The sequence below is a fragment of the Dendropsophus ebraccatus genome, chromosome 4 (assembly GCF_027789765.1).
Source record: "Dendropsophus ebraccatus isolate aDenEbr1 chromosome 4, aDenEbr1.pat, whole genome shotgun sequence".
In the NCBI taxonomy this organism is placed as follows: Eukaryota; Metazoa; Chordata; class Amphibia; order Anura; family Hylidae; genus Dendropsophus; species Dendropsophus ebraccatus.
In genome coordinates this window covers 91044464-91066664 of record NC_091457.1, presented here as the reverse complement: position 1 = coordinate 91066664, position 22201 = coordinate 91044464, and the positions used below count along the sequence as shown (strand labels likewise).

Below are 22201 nucleotides of genomic sequence, written 5' to 3'. Positions count from 1 at the left end.
GGACTAACAATCTGGCAGACTGGGCAAATACCCAGTTGGCTGACCAGATTGCCAATCTGTTGGGGCTTCCTGGGCTGTAAAATTAAAAGCTTCATTTTAAAAAAGCGACAGGCAGCGCTGCCTAATCAGCTGCTTAGGGCCACCGCCAGACACTTCCGTGTCACAGATGGTACTCCGAGATCTCACATCATTACACTGACTTTGTGCAGTGAGACAATGCTGTGCTGTGAATGCTGACGGCCCGACCCTATTAAATGGTGGAGGAGATCTGCTGCACAAGGTCTTCTTTCTGAGCCTTCCAGTCCTAGGATGCTGATCAGTGAGCAGAGGGCATGGAGACAGCTTACACGGGGTTAATGGGGAGTCCCGTCCCCCTGCAGGATAAAGCTCCGCCCACATACTGTTCAGCTTTAAAACAGGAGAAAAGGGAGGGCTTTGGAAGTGACTGTGTACAGCAGTGTGTGTATGTATGTATGTCTCTGAATTGGCGTATATGTGCCTGACTGTGTGTATATGTGACTGTATGTGTCCCTATGTATGTATGTGCATATATATATATATATATATATATATATATATATATATATATATATACACACACACACACACACACACACACACCGGCCACTTTATTAGGTACACCTGTCCAACTGCACAATACCACTTAATTTCTAATCAGCCAATCACATGGCGGCAACTCAGTGCATTTAGGCATGTAGACATGGTCAAGACAATCTCCTGCAGTTCAAACCGAGCATCAGTATGGGGAAGAAAGGTGATTTGAGTGCCTTTGAACGTGGCATGGTTGTTGGTGCCAGAAGGGCTAGTCTGAGTATTTCAGAAACTGCTGATCTACTGGGATTTTCACGCACAACCATCTTTAGGGTTTACAGAGAATGGTCCGAAAAAGAAAAAACATCCAGTGAGCGGCAGTTCTGTGGGCGGAAATGCCTTGTTGATGCCAGAGCTCAGAGGAGAATGGGCAGACTGGTTCGAGCTGATAGAAAGGCAACAGTGACTCAAATAGCCAACCGTTACAACCAAGGTAGGCAGAAGAGCATCTCTGAACGCACAGTACGTCCAACTTTGAGGCAGATGGGCTACAGCAGCAGAAGACCACACCGGGTGCCACTCCTTTCAGCTAAGAACAGGAAACTGAGGCTACAATTTGCACAAGCTCATCGAAATTGGACAGTAGAAGATTGGAAAAACGTTGCCTGGTCTGATGAGTCTCGATTTCTGCTGCAACATTCGGATGGTAGGGTCAGAATTTGGCGTCAACAACATGAAAGCATGGATCCATCCTGCCTTGTATCAACGGTTCAGGCTGGTGGTGGTGGTGTCATGGTGTGGGGAATATTTTCTTGGCACTCTTTGGGCCCTTTGGTACCAATTGAGCATCGTTGCAAAGCCACAGCCTACCTGAGTATTGTTGCTGACCATGTCCATCCCTTTATGACCACAATGTACCCAGCATCTGATGGCTACTTTCAGCAGGATAATGCGCCATGTCATAAAGCTATAGAATCATCTCAGACTGGTTTCTTGAACATGACAATGAGTTCACTGTACTCAAATGGCCTCCACAGTCACCAGATCTCAATCCAATAGAGCATCTTTGGGATGTGGTGGAACGGGAGATTCGCATCATGGATGTGCAGCCGACAAATCTGCGGCAACTGTGTGATGCCATCATGTCAATATGGACCAAAATCTCTGAGGAATGCTTCCAGCACCTTGTTGAATCTATGCCACGAAGAATTGAGGCAGTTCTGAAGGCAAAAGTGGGTCCAACCCGTTACTAGCATGGTGTACCTAATAAAGTGGCCGGTGAGTGTATATGTGTGTGTGTCTGTCTGAATGTATGTGTGTGTGTGTATATATGGTGTGTGTCGCTTTGTGAATATGTGTCTCTTGTATATCTTGAATTTATTTGAAGAGTAGACGTTTATCCAGCCTCCGTTGCCTGGCACTCCAGCACCTTAAACTGGGAGTGCACTCCACTCTGATAGATAGATAGATAGATAGATAGATAGATAGATAGATAGGAGATGGATAGATAGATAGATAGATAGATAGATAGATAGATAGGAGATAGATACTTAGATATGATGTAGCTGCATAGATACATATGAGATACGCATATAGATAGCCAGCCTCATGGTTGATAAAGCCTTATGTTACTTTTTTTCTAAGATAGTGTTTAGTAGTGTGAGCCAAAACAACAAAATTCGCTGCAGTGCTGGAAGGGTGCTTGGTATTGCAGGGCTGCTTTTTAGTCTCAGTCCGGCCCTGCTGCTATCTGATCTCATTGTATGTTTTTGGTACCTACAGAAAGCCAAAGATGAATGAGATGGCAAAGAACTGGTTAATGCTTTTAACGCTGAGGTATCATGTTTTTGTTTATAAAGCAGATGGGAGAATAACATTAGGGATGCGGTGCATCCCAAGTATCCCCCCTGCTCCACTTACATAATTCTGCACCCCCCATCAGGATGTATTTGTTTGGCAGCGACTTTGATGAAAAGCTTTATCTTTGGAAGCATGTTTTATGCCACATATTGATGCATTACTGGCACTAGAGAACAATGCGCCCGAGCTAGGGGAGCCGAGATGCTTTTATCCTCCCCAGACACTGTGACATAAAATTGCCATAAATAGCGGCGTGAATGATTAAAGTGAGATGTTGGGGGATCTAGATACTGATCTTATTTCCACTACTTTTATCAGTGAACAACTAATCCTACTCGTCTCATAGTGCCGTTTCTATGGGGATCGCGGTTCGCATCATTTAAGATGCATTAATTTCTGAGTTGAATCTTGTATTTGTTGAGCTACATTTAGCTCTTTTAAAAGAGACATGTTACTATTTTATACCCTAGACACATAGATACAGTTCCAATAAACAATGCTAGGGAGTACCTTCTAGCAGAGTTCTGAGGCTTCCTGGATACCAGTCGACATTATACTTCCACGAATGGTGGACATGTTGGATGTCGTTTGCAAGTTTTATACTGGCGGTGAAGGACTTGCATGTAACAGGGTTTTCTGTTACACAGGTGTCTCTTAGCCAGTTTATTCTCCCGGCATCTTCTTGCAGCATTGTCGAGTCTCATTCCTGGAAATGTTCAATGGTTAATTGGTGTGGAAATCACAGGCTACTGCTCAGAATGACGTCTCTCATTACAGTGTATTCAGTGCCTTACGTCTGACGTTCCTTCAATCACGGTTCTCACACCTGTCCCTTTGCTCATACTCTATTCATTGATTTCCTTTCACTAGAGGTTGCGCAGAGGATGAAATGGACAGTATTATGTGCTGTATACAATTATGTGTGGACCCGTCAGGATGGACGGATGCTGAACATATAATCTATCATGAGGATAATTGTTCATAATGAAAAGACCCTTAATCGGTTATTGGCACCACTGACGAGAGGTTTGGGGAGGAGGTGAGAAAGTATAGATCACGATATTAAAGGGGTTCTCTGATTAGGAAAATCCATTCTCCTTGTATAAATATACTCAAAGCGCTTTCTTGTCTGCGTTTTACTGACAACCCACTGAGTTTAATGGGCACTGACTAAAACTACAATTTCTCTGTGAGGGCATCTCGGGCAAAGGAAAAGAATTATAGAGTTGTTGCTAGGTGGTATTGTTGTCCTGTAGTACAGAAGTATAACATATCCCACTCTGCACAAGATTGGGTCCCTGTTAGGCTTCGTTCCCACTAAGGAAAACTAGTGGAATTCCGCGGCGGAATTGACCACCATAGAATGCCGTTAGCCTCCCTCTCATAATGGGAGTCTATGGGAGGTGCGCGCTTCTGCTCTGTCGGCGCTGAAGAATGAACATGTTCATTCTTCAGCGCGGACAAAGCAGGAGCACGCGCCTCCTATAGACTCCCATTGTGAGAGGGAGGCTAACTGCATTCCGCGGCGGACAATTCAGCCGCGGAATTCCGCTAGTTTTCCTCAGTGGGAACGAAGCCTTAGCACATGGTGGGGTGGGGGGACCCTGCTCCGTATAGTGCTGTGTGGCAGCACTTGACCAGAGCAAGGGTCCTGGAACAGTGAGGCTTCGACAACCCTGCAGTTCCCAACATAATTGTTAGTGTCAGTAGAGGTTCTGTCTCGCCTCTTACTGCTGCCACTTAACAGTACTGTGTATGTATGTATATATATAGATACATATAACACTATACATCTATTTTAATTTAGTTATATTACAAAGTAAAATACCTTTATTACAGCAATGTATTGACAAAAAAAATAGTTTTTGAGTACCTCTTTAAATAAGAAATAAAAAAAAAACCTTGATTTCATATAGATTCCCTTGTGATGGTGCAGCAGAAAAACTAAACACTTCCTGCCAAGTTACAGCTGATCCATGGAGTATCTGGCAGGGTACCCATTACAGATCAACCCATAGTCAAAGGACCCTTTTAAATATGAATTGTCAAGTGGAGACCCCTTTTAGGCAGATTTTTCCACCATTGATCATAATATGAAAAGGAAGGTGCTCCTTTTGTCAAAATCTGGAAACATCTCATCTGGAATTTTAACACTGAGAAGGTATGCCCGGGTGGTAAAAGGTGGCTCATCATGTTGTTGAAGGGAAACAAAATGATGGGTACTCCAGGTATCTTGGCAGAGACATAGCTATTGGAAGTGCAGTGCTAGAAGTCTTTTAATAACATAAATGGCATATAGTACATGGAGGTCTTGTTACAAATTTGGTATTTGGGCCCTAGAAGGTGTTGATGGCATAGCATGGAAGGAATGGTAGTGGCAACTGGGGTACCTGTGGCCCCCCAATGGAACTGATAATGGGGGGCACCCAAATAAAGAACCCGTCAGAAGCGACATGCTCACCTGGTGCCATCCTGTACTCATGTATCTGTGACCACAACTCCCCGAATTACAATAACTACATCTCTCACAATACCTTACACTTATGAAACTCTCAGACAATGCTAGGAGTTGTAGTTTTTGAGGGGACAGACCCTTGAGTTGTCTACTTATTTGTACTTCAAATATCAGCTTATCCTGATTTGCAGCTTTTGCACTTGGAGGGTCCTGGATGCATTGTACACAGAGTGGGGAAGTGACCCCAGAACAGCACTATTGAGGGATAAAACAAGTGGGCCCTTAATCACTGGGAACAGGTGGTAGACATGTACTGTATGTGGCTGCACAGATGGGTTACAAGTACTGTATGTGGCTGCACAGGTGGGATACATGTACTGTATGGTATGTGCTGCACAGGTGAGAGACATGGACTGTATGTGCTGCACAGATAGGATACATGTACTGCACAGGTGGGATACATGGACTGTATGTGCTGCACAGGTGAGACATTTACTGTATGTGGCTGCACAGGTGAGAGACATGTACTGTATGTGGCTGCACAGGTGGGATACAAGTACTGTATGTGGCTGCACAGGTGAGAGACATGTACTGTATGTGGCTGCACAGATGGGTTACAAGTACTGTATGTGGCTGCACAGGTGGGATACATGTACTGTATGGTATGTGCTGCACAGGTGAGAGACATGTACTGTATGTGCTGCACAGATAGGATACATGTACTGCACAGGTGGGATACATGGACTGTATGTGCTGCACAGGTGAGACATGTACTGTATGTGGCTGTACAGGTGAGAGACATGTACTGCATGTGGCTGCACAGGTGGGATACATGTACTGTATGTGGTTGCTTAGGGTGAAGATGAAAGAGGAAAACAACTGCTGCAGGTGGAGGGGGCACAGATATTGGCAAAAAGGCATAAACTTGCAATCAAACATCAGCATCAGAGGATGGGGGGTTCTGTTCTTTCTCTTCCACAGTCCACCCTCTATCTTCCAGCAGCCTGACAGACACACTGACAATAATCACCCACTGTCAGATCTGCTGCTGTTGCTTCACTTCATAGTCCTGTCTCTGGCAGCCATAACCCTGCAGGATCCCTCCAGCCCCTGTCACCACACACTCTCTCCTCTCCTCCTCACACAAGGTATGCCGGGCAGGTGCAGATACCGCCTGGGGGGCCCACTACAGACATGTTCCATGCTGAGCTGACACTTTAGAGTCTGAGCATGGCGGGCCCCTCTATTGGCCTGGGCCCCTGTGCAGCTGGACAGGTGCACAAGTGATATGTCCGCCCCTGCCCAAGTGCCATAATGGGGTGAAGGGGAGATGTTGTCAGACTTCAGAATATGGGCAGAAACATGTAACATTCTTCATAGTTGTAGTATCAATGAACAGTGTTCCTTTGTGTCTTGTAGATGGAGACGGTTTCCAGGATCATTTGCTGCCAGTCTGTGAAGATGACAAGTGCCTGAAAAGTGTCATTTATCTAATGAAAAACGGCTCCACACAGGTGAGAACACAAGTCATTGGCTGTTGCAGTTATTACCTCCAATGTGCATAGGTGAGGACACAGTGCACTCATTGCCTGTTATAGTTATCCATCCAGTGTACACAGGAGAAGGCACAAAGCGCTCCTTGTATGATTCTGTTATATATCCGTTGTATCTGGTGAGGATATAATGCCAGCTGCAATTATACATACAGGGTACAGTGCACTGTTTGCCTGCTGCTGTTATGGCTCCAGTGTGTAAAGGTTAGAATACAGTGCACTCATTGCCTGTTGCTATTATAAAACCTCTGTGTACAGAACAGGATACAGTGCACTTGTTGCCTATTACTATTACTAATCCAGTTTGTACCTGGAGCTGCCTAAGGTTTGGCATTAGCCTAAAGTGACTCTGTCACTCCCTTTTTGCATTCTGGCTTCTGTACACAGGTCTAAAATGTAATTTTTTTAGCAGTTTTCACACCTTATTTTATATCATACATCATGGTGCTTGTTCAAGTAAAAAGTGATCTTTTATCAAATGCAAATTGTGCTAAGTGGGCAGGACTTCATGGCAGCAGCACCACTTAGCCACGCCAACAGTGCCAATGTTGGCCCCTCCCCTCCATGACGTCCTAGGCACATAGGCCTAGCCCCCTCACCGACCATTGGAACAGGCTGGCCTAAAGGTCTAGGCCCCATACCAATGGACGTCAAGGGGCCTATGCGCCAATGACGTTACGGAGGGGTGGGGCCAACAGCAGGGCTAAGTGGCACAGTTGCCATTAAGCCCCGCCAACTTGGCACAATCTGCAGTTGATAAAAGATCACTTGAACAAGCACCATAACGTATGATATAAAATAAGGTATGAAAACTGCTAAATTTACCCTTTACACCTGTGTAGAGAAGTCAGAATGCAAAAGGGTGACAGTGTCACTTTAAGGCCCTATTACACCTAGTGATAATCGGCCATTATGGCCGATAATCGCTTTGTGTAGCAAAAGGCAGCAATCAGCCGACATGCAGGCGACATACCACACACACGCGCGCACACACACACACTTTTACCTGTTCGCTGGGAGCGGGCAGGTGAATAGGGGCTTTAGATAAACTAATTTATATCTCTCTACGCAGAATTTAGAACGTCATTTTCTCATAGGGACAGTAGAATCCCTTCCAAGGGAGGGGAAACATAGATAAGTTGTTCATTGGCAGCCTGCGGCTGTTACTTAAAATAAATGCATTACCGGGGCCACTTTTCTCATTTTATATTCATTACTTTAAGTATGAAATTAGTGTAGAAATGATTGCGGCTTCTTGGCCCGAGATCAGCAAGTGATAATTTACATATGCCGGCAATTAAGATTCTGCTTAATTCTATCAGTTTTCCGGTCCTGTTTCAGAGGAAGATTTGCTTTATTTTCCAGTTTTTTTTTTCTTTACATCCTGATTGCTGATAGCAGTGACTGTGTTTGGGGATGTGGCCATTTGGCTGCCCTCCTTACTTGTATTTGCTGCACTGAAACTATCACTTAAAGATGGAATAAATTAGGTCAAGAAGGAATTTTCAGCCATATCAATGTTAGATTTAAGCTCTGGTTATATTTAGCTTCTTCAGCGCTGTAGATGAATATTGTGTCGTATTTTCTATCCCTGTGGATCCTTATAGGGGAACACCTCCTTTATTTGTTTTGCCTTTTGGATACTCCACTAGCCCATGAACATACACTATGTTTCCTTATACCACTATACATTGCAGCATGCAATCTGTATTTTTATGATCTGTAGCAGAGTGTTAAAGGGGCTAAAAAACTAAAATGCTGCCAAAACATATACTACATATACTACTACTACTTCCTGGATGAGCAGTTACACTGTACTACAATTTCCAGAATGCACTGCTTTCCCTTAGCTATTTATCACAGTCCTCCCACCTTGTCTTCTCCTCCTTCAGAGCACTTCTGCCAGTTAATTACCTAGAACTGCTACAGAACATTGGGCAACCCAGGAGAACATTGCAACTGCTGTATTCATTCCTTAACAGCTTCTCTGCCTGTGGCATTCTTCAGTATAAGGCAGTATGGTATAAACACTACTCTCTATATCAGTGCTTCCCAACCTTTTCCACCTCGGGGCACCCCTTGGAAAAAAAAATTTCCTCGGGGCACCCCTACTAAATAATGTTCTACAAAATAAGAAAACAGTCATACCGTGACTCACAGGTGACGTCTTCTTTGATCTGAGGCGTCACTTTCCCTTTTCCTCTCCATCCAGTCCAGTCCTCCATGATGATTTCTTCCAGATATGTTTAATCTCTTCAGAACCTGCGAGACAAACAATTTAGGCTCCGCACATTTCTAGCAACTTCCTTTCCTTTCTCCCTCCTGTAGGCTCCCAAAGTAACTGCGCTGTTTGGTGTTATGTGCAGTAAAGCGAGTAGGAATGTGGGATGCCCCCTGTATGTAGGATCCCCTGCTGTGCCCCCATGAGCTAATAATACCTCCAGAGGTGCCCCCATGAACTAATAATGCCCCCAGAGGTGCCCCCCATGAACTAATAATGCCCCCAGAGGTGCCCCCCATGAACTAATAATGCCCCCAGAGGTGCCCCCCATGAACTAATAATGCCCCCAGAGGTGCCCCCCATGAACTAATAATGCCCCCAGAGGTGCCCCCATATACTAATAATGCCCCCAGAGGTTCCCCCATGAACTAATAATGCCGCCAGAGGTGCCCCTATGAACTAATAATGCCGCCAGAGGTGCCCCTATGAACTAATAATGCCGCCAGAGGTGCCCCCATGAACTAATAATGCCGCCAGAGGTGCCCCCATGAACTAATAATGCCCCCAGAGGTGGCCCCCATGAACTAATAATGCCCCCACAGGTACCCCCATATACTAATAATGCCCCCAGAGGTGCCCCCCCATATACTAATAATGCCCCCAGAGGTGCCCCCCATGAACTAATAATGCCCCCAGAGGTGCCCCCATGAACTAATAATGCCCCCAGAGATGCCCCCATGAACTAATAATGCCCCCAGAGATGCCCCCAATGAACTAATAATGCCCCAAGAGGTGCCCCCATATACTAATAATGCCCCAAGAAGTGCCTCCATATACTAATAATGCCCCCAGAGGTGCCCCCCATAAACTAATAATGCCCCCAGAGGTGCCCCCCATGAACTAATAATGCCCCCAGAGGTGCCCCATATACTAATAATGCCCCCACAGATACCCCCATATACTAATAATGCCCCCAGAGGTGCCCCCCCATATACTAATAATGCCCCCAGAGGTGCCCCCCATGAACTAATAATGCCCCCAGAGGTGCCCCCATGAACTAATAATGCCCCCAGAGATGCCCCCATGAACTAATAATGCCCCCAGAGATGCCCCCAATGAACTAATAATGCCCCAAGAGGTGCCCCCATATACTAATAATGCCCCAAGAGGTGCCCCCATATACTAATAATGCCCCCAGAGGTGCCCCCCATAAACTAATAATGCCCCCAGAGGTGCCCCCCATGAACTAATAATGCCCCCAGAGGTGCCCCATATACTAATAATGCCCCCAGAGGTGCCCCATATACTAATAATGCTCCCAGAGGTGCCCCCATATACTAATAATGCCCCCAGAGGTGCCCCCCATGAACTAATAATGCCCCCTGCTCTGCCCCTAAAAAAAACAAACATCCTACGCACCTAACCCGCGCTGTGGCTGCAGGCAGAAGCTCTCCTCCTCTTCTGGCTCTATCTTGCGAGCCGCAGGGACGGGACCTCCGGCAGGCGTGATGACGTCACATCATCACGCCTGCCAGAGAGGTTACGTCCCGGCCTCCCATAGGCTGCTGGCATGAAGTGCCGGCAGCCTATGGAAGTTAATGTAGGAGCAGGATGCTGACACTTCCTGCTCCTACATTATGCTCACTTTAATGTTCCGACCACTCACTCTGCAGGCGGAACATCAAAATGATCTGTGCATCCCGAAAATCTGCGCAGCCACAGCTTCTTGGGATGCTTAAAGTGACAGCGCACATTTCCCACCGGGATCCCGCGGCACCCCTGGCGGGTTGTCCCGGCGCACCAGTGTGCCGCGGCACCCCGGTTGGGAAACGCTGCTCTATATGTTTAAATAAAGATATATGTATTATATAGATGTATTTAAAATATATATGTAATATATATATATTTTGGTATATGACAGGGATATAGTGATGTAGGCTGGAGGGGCTGGTTATAGGTGGTGACATAACTTTAGGGGGTGGGCATGGTTTAAGCCTTCTGAGACAGCAGAAGATAAGTACAAATAAGAGAACCAGCAGCACTTTGGGAAGTGAAGAAAAACAAGCTTCTATGTAAGCTGATTTTATTCAGACTAGAAACCTTGTTGGCCCGGTATACTTAAGGCCCTATTACACAATTTCGGCTGTATTCGGCTGATAATCATCTTGTGTAATAGAAGACAACGATCAGCCGACATGAATAATGTCATTGTCTTTAAACATGTTGAAAGGCTAACAACTTCGATAGCAACGACCTGCTGCCGTCGCACCGAGCAATAGCAGAAGCGGCGGCAGGCCGCTGCTACCGTCTGTGGGCTGCCCGGATGATCTAGCGATAACCCAGGTAGCCCACGTGAACCCCTACCCACCTCACCCCGTCTCTTACCCACTCGCTGCTGACGCGTGTAATAGCAGCAGCAAGTGGGGAGCAAGAAGCAATTTGCTCCTCTGTATCGCCCCGTTTAATAGGGGCTTTGGTGCAGCAACAATAGACGATAGCATTCACCTACAGTTAATGAAAGGTAGCCATAAATCCTCCATTTTAAAAGATACAAAAATGAACAAGCAACATTTCGATTGAAATCAGTCTTTGGCAAGCTCTAGCAATGTCATAAGAACACAGACATATATACACTCACCGGCCACTTTATTAGGTACACCATGCTAGTAACGGGTGGTCCTCTGCTGCTGTAGCCCATCTGCCTCAAAATTGGACGTACTGTGCGTTCAGAGATGCTCTTCTGCCTACCTTGGTTGTAACGGTTGGCTATTTGAATCACTGTTGCCTTTCTATCAGCTCGAACCAGTCTGCCCATTCTCCTCTGACCTCTGGCATCAACAAGGCATTTCCGCCCACAGAACTGCCGCCCACTGGATGTTTTTTTTTTCAGACCATTCTCTGTAAACCCTAGAGATGGTTGTGCGTGATAATCCCAGTAGATCAGCAGTTTCTGAAATACTCAGACCAGCCCTTCTGGCACCAACAACCATGCCACGTTCAAAGGCACTCATATCACCTTTCTTACCCATACTGATGCTCAGTTTGAACTGCAGGAGATTGTCTTGACCATGTCTACATGCCTAAATGCACTGAGTTGCCGCCATGTGATTGGCTGATTAGAAATTAAGTGGTAACGTGCAGTTGGACAGGTGTACCTAATAAAGTGGCCGGTGAGTGTAGATCAGTATATATAAGATATGCAGTTAAATTAAAGTTACACCTGCTCATAAAGAACATGAGGTTTAATGCAAGTCAGCTTGATTCTGTTTGTTCGGTAACCAATGCTGGAAAAATTCAGTAGTGCACAGCTGTGCAATGTCCTATAGGATCAATAGTGTGGCCCACGGCCAGCTCCAGGTTTTTGCGCGCCCTTGGGCAACAGAGCCTCTACGGGCCCCTCATCCATCCACTGTGCACAATCACTTGAGACACCACTAACATACACAAACATACATTACTGATACATTGCTGACACAGACATTTAATGACATACTGTACACATTACCGACTGACTTTCTGACTGACACAAATACAATTACTGACTGACTCATTACTGACAAACATTACTGACTGACACACTGGCACATTACTGACATACACTTAGTGACTGGCAAACACTACTGACTGATACACTTACTGACTGACACACATACACACAGCACTTACAGTTAAGTCGTCTCCCTCCTTTTTTCTGTCCGGCCGATCTCCACACTGTAGTATTATAGACCTGCAGGTCATGTGATCAGGTCCTTCATCCCTCTCTCTCTCTGCAGGACGCTCCCAGGTCCTGATCTTTCTCTGTCTTCTGATGTTAACCTCACTTACCCTGCACTACACTGAGCAGGCTAAACATCAGAACATCGGGCCCCTCTCCCTCTCTGGGCCCCGACACTTGCCCTGTACTGACACCAGCCCTGGTGTGGCCTTACCTTTGCAATCTGTGGTCATGTGACTGCACATTAAAGAGCACTCCAGAGACTAGGTTTTTAGCCTTAAAATAAGGCTAAAGAAACAGTATGTGAACATAGCCTCGAATTACTCCCAAATTGAGAACAGCACTATGAACCCATTTATTTTATTAGCCCCTTCACTCGTTCCGTACATGTACAGGGCCATGATCCATGCCACATAAAAACAGGCAGGTCCTACAACGGACCTGCAATTGCAGCATTGTTCTCTATCTATTAAATCTAGCCAAGAGGCATTCGTGTCAGCCATAGGTGTGAGGTGCAGCGCTCCTTTCTCTCCATCTCCATATTGTTCTCTATATAATACCTTTGTGCATTGCAGATTTCCTATAGATGCAATTCTATTGGCTGTCTGTAGCTACAGGTACCCGGCTATAGAACGTGTGAATGAGGCCTTAAAGTGTCATCTTCCTCCCCTTCCAGCAGTTAGTAGTTACCCACATCAGTTTATTTGTAAATGTTTTGAGTATTCCCTGTCTTGAGTAATGTACTAAATAGTTGACAGGGGATGAGAGGATAGAGTTAATGATTATTATATACAATAGATACACTTCAAATGGATTTCACATTTAAGAAACTTCTGTTATTTGATAGCTCTTATGACATTATTGTGGATTAATTTCCCATCTGCTCCTGATATGATAATTATTTTCAGGGACAGGAGCTGCTGTCGCTCTATTGAGCTTGTGACCATAGGGCCGGATTTACAGTCCCTGAAATTATTATTGCAAGTTGGAACGCTATGTTGCTGTCAGTATAACAATAACTATCGTCAGCCTTGAACACAGCGTGTAATCGCTATCAACTCACACTAATTCATCTGAGCCTGGATTACATGATGCATAGAGTTATGGAACATCATTTGGGCCTCACAGGTGTTGTATTACAATAAAGGGACTTGCTGCCTTTGTTAGACTTGATCTGAAGTCAAAATAGATTAACCTCCTATTAATTAAAGTTTTGGTATAGTCATTGCTTTACATGTATCATCAGGTTTCTGTTGATTCGGTGTGGATACTGAGGGTTCTTTTCTTTACTCATGACAATCTCTGTCCCCTAGATACACATTTATTCTTATTATTACTGTTATCATTTATCAAAAAAATATTCTGCAGTGGCGTAATGTCAAGAGATAGCAGGTGAGCTCTAGGACCCCGATTGGTCACTAGAATGTAGGGGTTCATGACAGCTGACACAGCACTGTAACCCTTTACCCTACTTTGGAAACTGCACTTTATATTGACAGTGATAACTTTGTCATTGTCTATCAACTATCACATATGGCAGATGATATTGGTATTTTGTTAAAGCAAATCAGGGTATTCATTGCATAATGTTTTCATTATATTTTCTGTATGTATGGTGTCATATAGCAACCTTTTAAATAGATTAGGCTGGGTTCACACTGCGTTTTTGCAGTCTGTTTAACGTATACATTTTCTGAAGAAAAAAACTGATTCAATTTTGTGCAATCCATTTGGATCCGTTTTTCCATTGACTTCCATTATAAAAAACTGTATTTTTTTTTGTTTGTTTTTAGCGTACAGCCTTAAGAGTAATCAAGTATTTTAACATTTTGAATATCTGCAAGGGTAGTATAAGAAAAAACAACAACTGATGCTCACCCTTGTCCTCCACCGATCCCATTTTAGTGGCTTCTGTTCCTCTGCTGCTCACTACTTTTTCCTGTGTTCGACATGATCAGTCTCAGCAGGACCTGTCCACTCAGCCAATCACTGCGCATTAGAGTATGTTTACATGCTTCGTATATGCAATGTATGCTGATATGCTGAAGAATATGTGTAGTGTTTCTGCACCAAAACAATTAAGTGTATTTAAAGTGAATCTGGCAGCAAGTTAGATGGATCTAACCTTTTGCTAGGTTCTAATAGGGCAGCAGACAGGGAGTGTGACCATACCTGTATTTAGAAGTTCTGCTGCCCCATTATTGATAAACCATCCTTTTTCTTAGCATGTAAAATGTAGCATTCGGTACCCTGGGAGAGGTCCTGTAGTCATCAGTGTGCTGATCCGCCCACCTGCACATACAGTACACCACCTTATGAAGATTCTCGAATAATCATAATGGCCCGCTGCAGTGACATCAGTCTCTGCCACCACTCAATACAGAAGGCCGTTATGAATAATCATGGAGAAGCATGCTGCAGGTGGCGGCGGTCGGTCGGTGCACTCAGGGCTACAGGACTGCCCCCAGTGTACCAAACCACCTTATTTACATATTCAGAATGGTGCAGTGGACCTTCTAAAAGGTGCATGCAACCTTTATTTTTCCTGATCCTGACATATACAGGTTTTTGTTTGTTTTCAGTTAAAAATAATAAATAAAATTAGTTAATTTAACACATATGAACATGAGGGGAAGATTTATCAAAGGGTGTAAAATATACACTGATGTAAACTGCCCACAGCGACCAATCACAGCTCCGCTCTCAGCTCTGGTAAAATGAAAGCTGAGCTGTGATTGGTTGCTGTGGGCAGTTTACACCCGTGTATATTTTACACCGTTTCAATTAATCTGGGCCATAGTGTTGTGTATAAATTATTAGTCACTTATAAAATATCAAAATAAGATTGTTAATTGAAAAGAAATATTTATTGCTGATCTACTTCAGGGAAAAGTAATAATAGGAAATTTAATATTATTAATTAATTAATTTAATTAATTAATTAACAATAATAACACCACCACAACTATTTAAAACCTTTTTTTGTGCAAAAAATTTTTTCCCATAAGTCTTTATCAACAATTCTGATTACCTTGACTTCTACAACCTCTGTAGTTTGCTGTCTGAGCACTATTTATCTCTATACCCTACACCACCTAGCATTGAAAGTGTATGGACACCTTAACCCTGAGACAGGTGAAAGTTAGTCAGAAGGACTTAGTATATGTTTATCTTACTAGCAGTAAATGGTAGGATATTTTTAATAAAGACATTTGAAAAAGTTGTTTTATTTTGCATTCAGAAAACAAACCAACACAAATTGGAGCCAATGTGTCCTTAGGCTTTAAACATTGTGCAGCCACCAGGCTTAACGCTGGGTGTTATTGTGTTTCTTTTACAGTGGGTTCCAGTGCTGCAAAATTGTACCAATGCAAACACACTATGGGGTTTTGTACCTCAGGACTCTACACGTCTCCCGTCTCTGCCAATCACCCTTCATGTTGGGGATTACAACATGGATGGCTACCCAGATGCCCTTGCCATCCTGCGGAATACATCTGGGAGGTAAGTCCACTGCAGTTCATGTTGCTTTCTCTTGCTCCGGTTCTCTGCCTTCTTTCTTCTCCAGCTGATCTCCCTTTGTGACCGTTTGTCTGGATTTGGACATGGCCGGAAGCGTTTGCTTCTCTAATGATTCGTCAAGAGACTGCTAACTGGGAAAACTACAGAATCGGAATCAATATCTTAGCTAATATTTCTTATACAACTGCTACATTTCTTTTATTGTTCATTGTTATTGTACACGTTCTTGTTGTATTTCTAGGCTGTATTTATTTTATGATTTATATTATGTGGCAAACTACCTAATACATACTACTTCTAATTAGGGCTACTGGATTTTGAGTTTGAGGGGGTTACAGTCTTTTTGTCCTCAGAAACATGTTTAGTTAAGGTTGTTGGTGTTAAAGGGTGCAGCTCTTTGCGGTGGAAGATCTCATGTTTGATTTTTGTGGATAATGAATGATAGCAGTATATAGCAAATGGTGGGGGGTATAATTATTTACTCTAGTAAGCAGGTAGCTGTTGCAGGCTTCCAGTGGTACAGTGCCTGGGGAAACATTCCATGGCATGCTTTGTGCACACCGACAGGCACATGTAGCATTATGCAGCATACTATAGAAGCTTGAGTACAGCTTTGGATGTGACTTGAGCATAAAACGTATTGTCACAGCATGTAAAATAAAGTTCTAATCTTATAATCACATGTTTAATAGGGCCGCTCCCTGCCTGGACACATTTACCAGACTTCACATTGTTTATCAGCCCCAACTTTGTTTTTTGTATTTGAAGGATTTATTTATGAACACAGGCTTTAAAACTATCTGCCTGTCTTGAAGAATTCCCCAGAAGCTGTAATTATTTTTCTCCTCTTCTCCTGGCTGGCACCACCACTTGGGTTCTGCCAGCCAATTGTCTCTACCCCTTAATTATTTCATCAAAATGTCACAGACAATTTGCAGCAGAATATAATAAAGCCATTATTGTTTGTTATGCCTGTTGCTTTCAGCCACGTTCTGGGGGCTGCGTAAGAACACTTGGGGAGAAGTGGGTTTTTGGCACGGGAACGGTCAACCTTGAACATGAGCAAAATAAATTTCCTCAATTGCTTGGAGAAAATTGTTTTCCATGGCACAGAGGCAACTTCTGCTCACTGATAGACTCGGCCGCGGGAGATGGAAAGTATAACCCACACGTTGTGTGGAAAAAAAAAATCTGCAGAGCTTGTTTTCCTTCCAGAAAAGCTTTGCGCCCAGGCAGAGTCTTTTAATCACAACAACACAAATAACTATTTTCTGGTAAGCTCGCTTCCAAGGGGCCACGCCATGGTGAATCTGTAAAAAGGAAAAACCTGAACGCATAGTACAATAAGACTGTGTCGGTATGGTCAGGGAGATGCTGCCGTGCTTTACTTAAGACTTGAAAGTAAAAACCAGAAGCCCCAGCTGTGTTTTTCATCTCAAGTCCCCACTGTTCTCCCCTTCACATCTCCAATAGCAGCCAGTCTCCTTTTAGTAGACGTCAGGGCCGGCGCACAGCCAGCAGAGCATTTAGAAAATGTTACAACAGGATTTCGGGCAGCGAGAAACGACTTCTTACTGCGCTCAGCTATTTTTTCATGTTCTTAGAAGTTACTCTCCTTGAGGACATGCATATATTTCTTAAGACACCGCCACGCAGTCACGTTCTGCACGAATGCTAATTGATATTTATATTCTGCTAGAAAGAAGCAGCAAACACAGAATGCAGCCTCTATTTTCTCACCCCTGTCTGCCTGATGTAAGAAGTGGCAGCTATCAAAAACAACAGCTATGTTCTGCGTTAGGGTGTTTGGGATGTAAGGATTTTTTTTTGTCCTTGACATGGTGATTTGATTGGGGTTACGAATGGAGGACGTATTTCACCTGATATTCATCTCTATATTGTTGGGATTCTGGGTGGATTGTATTCCGCACTCAGCTTTATGATGTTGGTGTCCCTGATGAATGGTTTTCATCACTCTACTTGGGGTTTTGGGTGGATTGTTCCCACCATTCAACTGTAATGTTGGGGGCCTCATTTGAATTGTTTTCATAAATTACTGCATACTGTTAGGATCTCCAGATGGATTGTACCTATTTTAATTCTGTAATGTTGGGGTTCCTTATGGACTATACCCACCCTTTATGTCTTATATTGGGGCTGTGTTTATTAATACATTATTATTCATCATTACTATTATTTTGGGGTCTCAGGTTTGTTATACTCATCATCTATCACTATAGTGATGGTGTCTTAGGTGACTACTACCCATCATTTATTACCATTATGTTGAGGACCCAGGTGGATTTACTCTATCATTCATCACTACAATGCTGGCATCTCAGGTTGATTGTATCCACAATGTTAGGGTACTGGGTAGGTGTGCATTATATAGCCCATCACATTAGATCAGTTTGTGGTTGCACATAGTCTTCTTATAACATATTGTGAAGGTGCTGTGACAGTGTGCTGTGTATTGACCATCTCCCTGACTGAACCCAGCATTGCCTTATTAACCTTTATGTTGCCATATAGATTTCCAAGGTGTAAAGATCTCCCGCACAATTGATCTGTGATTGATTGTCTCCACTGTGGTCAGATCAATTACCAAAGCAGCAGGGAACGGAAACAGTGAAACATAAAGCATGAAAGCGTAAATGCAAGCCTATGTCAATTGGTTAACAGCGAGGCTACAAATTGACGCTTTTTCAAATAGCAGTGAATTCCAAAGTGCCAGTGTGTAGTCTAATGCAGTATATTTCAGCAAGATTGAACCTATGCTCTACTAGTCTTACAAGTATAAAACCCTCTGCAGTCTCCTCTTTGAGTCTAGTTTAATGCAAATAATTACATGTTGCAGAGTTATTGGTGGCCCACCTCCAAATAACAGTGTTTAAGTGCCACAGTGTGCATTTCACCAGCACCCACTTCCCTGGTGGGGCCGCCATAATTACTCACAGCTGCCTAATAAGCTATAATTGAAGTGCCTTGGTGGTCCGGGAAGGCAGAGATGGGAAGTGAGACATAGCAGCATGCAGATGGGGTCCAGTTCTCAGTTTCAGCTATCCGTGTTTTCATTTTATGCCCACTCTTTAGTTCTATCCATTCATGGGAAAGCTGGATGATAACCAACATATACCTCTTTACAGAGTTCACATGGCTTGTCACTCTTAAACGGTGAATCTTCTCAGTGACATGGTGATCAAGTAGTCTGTGTGACTGTGGGAAAGCTGGGTGACTGGCCTATGGAAGCTTTGAGGGCATGTTCACACAAGCAAAGACACACTGTTTTGGATGTGGAAAACATGCTCATTTTAATGGGAGTTAGGAAATGCACTGAAAAGAAGTGACCTATCCCTGTTTTGTGTGTGTGTGTAGTTTAGTGCTATAGCGTCAAGAGCTTCAAGCTCTGTGCGAGCTTCAGGGCCAACCCTATGCTGCTCACTATCTAGAAAGGGAGACGTATGTAAGCACTTCATACAGGCACATCTTTTTTTACATTAAATGATTTTATTGACGAAAAAGTTATAGAAAACAAGTGGTGAATACGCAGAGCCTAAGTATGACAAAGTAGACACAATTATATAATAGTGGCCAAGCCAGATCCATTATAGTATAATAACCATGACAGTCTGGTATCATAGAAAGGAGGCCCAGACAGGCATATCTTGAGAATATCTGATTGGTGGTGTGTTGATCGAGCATCACAGTCCCCATTGCTGTTGCCAACGTTCGTGTCAGAAATTGCAGGGCAGTTCTCAGTCCCCCACTCTGATCTCTCACTGCAGCCTCTGTGGTGATTACTAGAATACATTTTTAATGAAGTTATAATATTAGGTACTTTAACCTTATAATAGCAATGTATAAAAAAAAAAAAAAAACACATAAAAAAACTCTCAAGTACCCCTTAAAGTTCTGCTGCCATTCATTCTGCTTATTAAGAGGTACTGGCCCCTTAATAAACCTGCCTTTGGGGGACTGGCAGTGAAAAAGATGGCAACTGAGCACTGTCTAAAAACATGTAACTTTTTAGTGCCAGTTTTCTGACTGGCAGATGCGCCCCTCCCCCCATGCTGCTGTGGCCTAGCAGCTTTTCCAGGTATACCTAAAACTATGATAGATTAATGTCAGCCATGTGAGAGCTTTATTGGCAGCCATATTTGTTACCATCCATCCAGATTTCCCAACAAATAGATCTTTTAAAGCGTTAAAATTTTTTAAAGAACTTGACAAATGGGGACGCTTTAAGTACTTGATTTTCGACTATATTTGATGCATTAGAAGATGTAGAAATGCAAACTAGCATGTGATCAAAAGACTGGACCCCTCTGAGCTACAGTGTGCGGTACCACTGCTCTGCGCTCTATGTTACTGAGACCTCCGGTGATGGAGCTTTAATTGTCTGCTTTAATTGGAAAACCTAGAGGAGGTGAGCGCTCCGGAGTGCCGGCTTGTAATTGGAAATCCGTGATTATGGCTGCTCCCAGGTCTCTGCTGCTCATCTCCTTCATGGCTCCTCTCCACTGACTGTGTGCTCTTATATCTGATACTTCAAGTGAAACGTTTCCGCAGGAGCCAATTTCAGCGCTTCCTGCTGGGCACCTGAGTCAGATGCAATTGCAGATTATGTTCCTTGCTCTTCAGAGTTTAATCTGTTTGTGTACATAGATTTCCGTGTGTTTTATGACAGCCCTGGAAGCTCCACATCAAACCAGAAAATCCTTCACTTACCCTCCATCTTAGCCGTTTTTAGTTTAGCTTTAAGCTCTTTCTCGGGTCTTCCTGGAAAGTCAGGGCGACAGCTAGTACAGCAGTTGCTCAGCTTTCCTAGACTCCATATTAGTTGTCTGCTAACTTTTCCAGGAACTGATCTAGCACAGTATTATTGCGCCCAGTAGACTGGTAGATGCCAGGCCTGTGTTCCCTGGCTAGCACTTAATATAGAAGTGATTCCCTCCACTGAGGGTGGTCTTCTATAGAGAAAACTAATCAGGAGTGTCTTGAAAAGAATTACTATATCTGATTTTTGGAAATTCGGTGATAAGGAGGTCAATATCTATTTGCAATTGAAGAAGCCTTGACATACAATTCCCTGTGGCTCTCTCTCCATTGATTTATTTGCTTATAAGATGCAATTATGTCTCCAGTGTGGTGTCATTACTCCTTGTTATCTCCCCTGGAGATGCCCTGTATCTTCTCTGCATTAACCCTTTTAGACTCTCACTTTGGGATCGGTGACAGCTTAATTTGTCAGGTATATTCAGACTGAAGTCTTTATGCATGCTTGAAAGTAATTTACATAAAACAGCCACATTGCTAAGCGAGCATAATACTGTGGCCAGGTGAGGAAGAATATACATTATGACTCTTACCTTGATGAATATTCTGCAAACTACTTAGTTTGTGCTCACACAGAGGAGGATTTCTTACAGTGTTCACACAGAGGAGGATTTGTTACAGTGTATCAGTTTAGATCAACTTCTATTACCCAAAACAAGAATAATAATTATCTCTCTTGTTCAGGTAGTTTGGTACTGTGTATATTTAACAATGTATTTACTAATGTAATAATATATTAGTAAAAGGGGTAGTGCCATGTCAAACATTTATGTCAGGATTCTTGAAACAGCGAAGCAGGTTGCTTTACTTGCATTGGAGTGAACATTGTTACACTTGGGAGTTACAGAAACAGAGGTGCTATGCTCTCTACACACCTTCCATTTACCTCCTACGCCTGCAACCGGGCCAGACAAGGGCAGGAACCCCTCACACTAAAGGACAGTGCAGGTTTCAGACTTAAGAGCTACATCTATCAGACATTTATGGCATATCCTGTAAATCTGCTATAGTTGTCTGAGATGGGAATACCCCTTAATATACATATCATACATAACCTGCATTGGTGCAGATCAAATATGTCAGTCTGGAGTTATAAAAGTATTGTCTCGATGAGATACTTATAGCAGACCCTCAGCTGACACTCCCGAGCCCAACCTGCCCGCCCATCGGACAAACAGGGGATACAGAAGGCATACGCCAGGGAGAAGGGGCAAATCTGTGCCTTCTCCCTGGCGTACGCCTCCGGTGGAACTTTAATAAATGTTCCCCCAGGTCTCTAGAAGTTTTTAACCTTAATACATATCCATTGTATCCTGTAATTCACAGCATTGTATCCATCTCTCTACAGTTTTCCACCCTAACTATTCCTGTGTGTTTCGTACATGCAGCGGCTTTCAGTAGCTGGAAAATGGACGTGTCAGTGCGTCTTGTAGATCAGTCAAGCAGAATGGCTATTTAATTTCCTCTTGCATTACTGGACTAAGTTC

The 22201-nt window shown here is 43.6% G+C and overlaps 1 protein-coding gene across 2 annotated transcripts in view; it reads left to right on the top strand.

The window, feature by feature from the left end:
• The window catches only part of ITFG1 (integrin alpha FG-GAP repeat containing 1), a 162938-nt gene that overhangs the window by 71600 nt on the left and 69137 nt on the right, over nucleotides 1-22201 (top strand). For both annotated transcript variants that reach the window (XM_069966251.1, XM_069966249.1), the window contains 2 exons: nucleotides 6287-6381; nucleotides 15697-15860. In XM_069966251.1, coding sequence (XP_069822352.1) covers nucleotides 6287-6381; nucleotides 15697-15860 — 259 coding nt within the window. The remainder of the gene's footprint in view (nucleotides 1-6286; nucleotides 6382-15696; nucleotides 15861-22201) is intronic.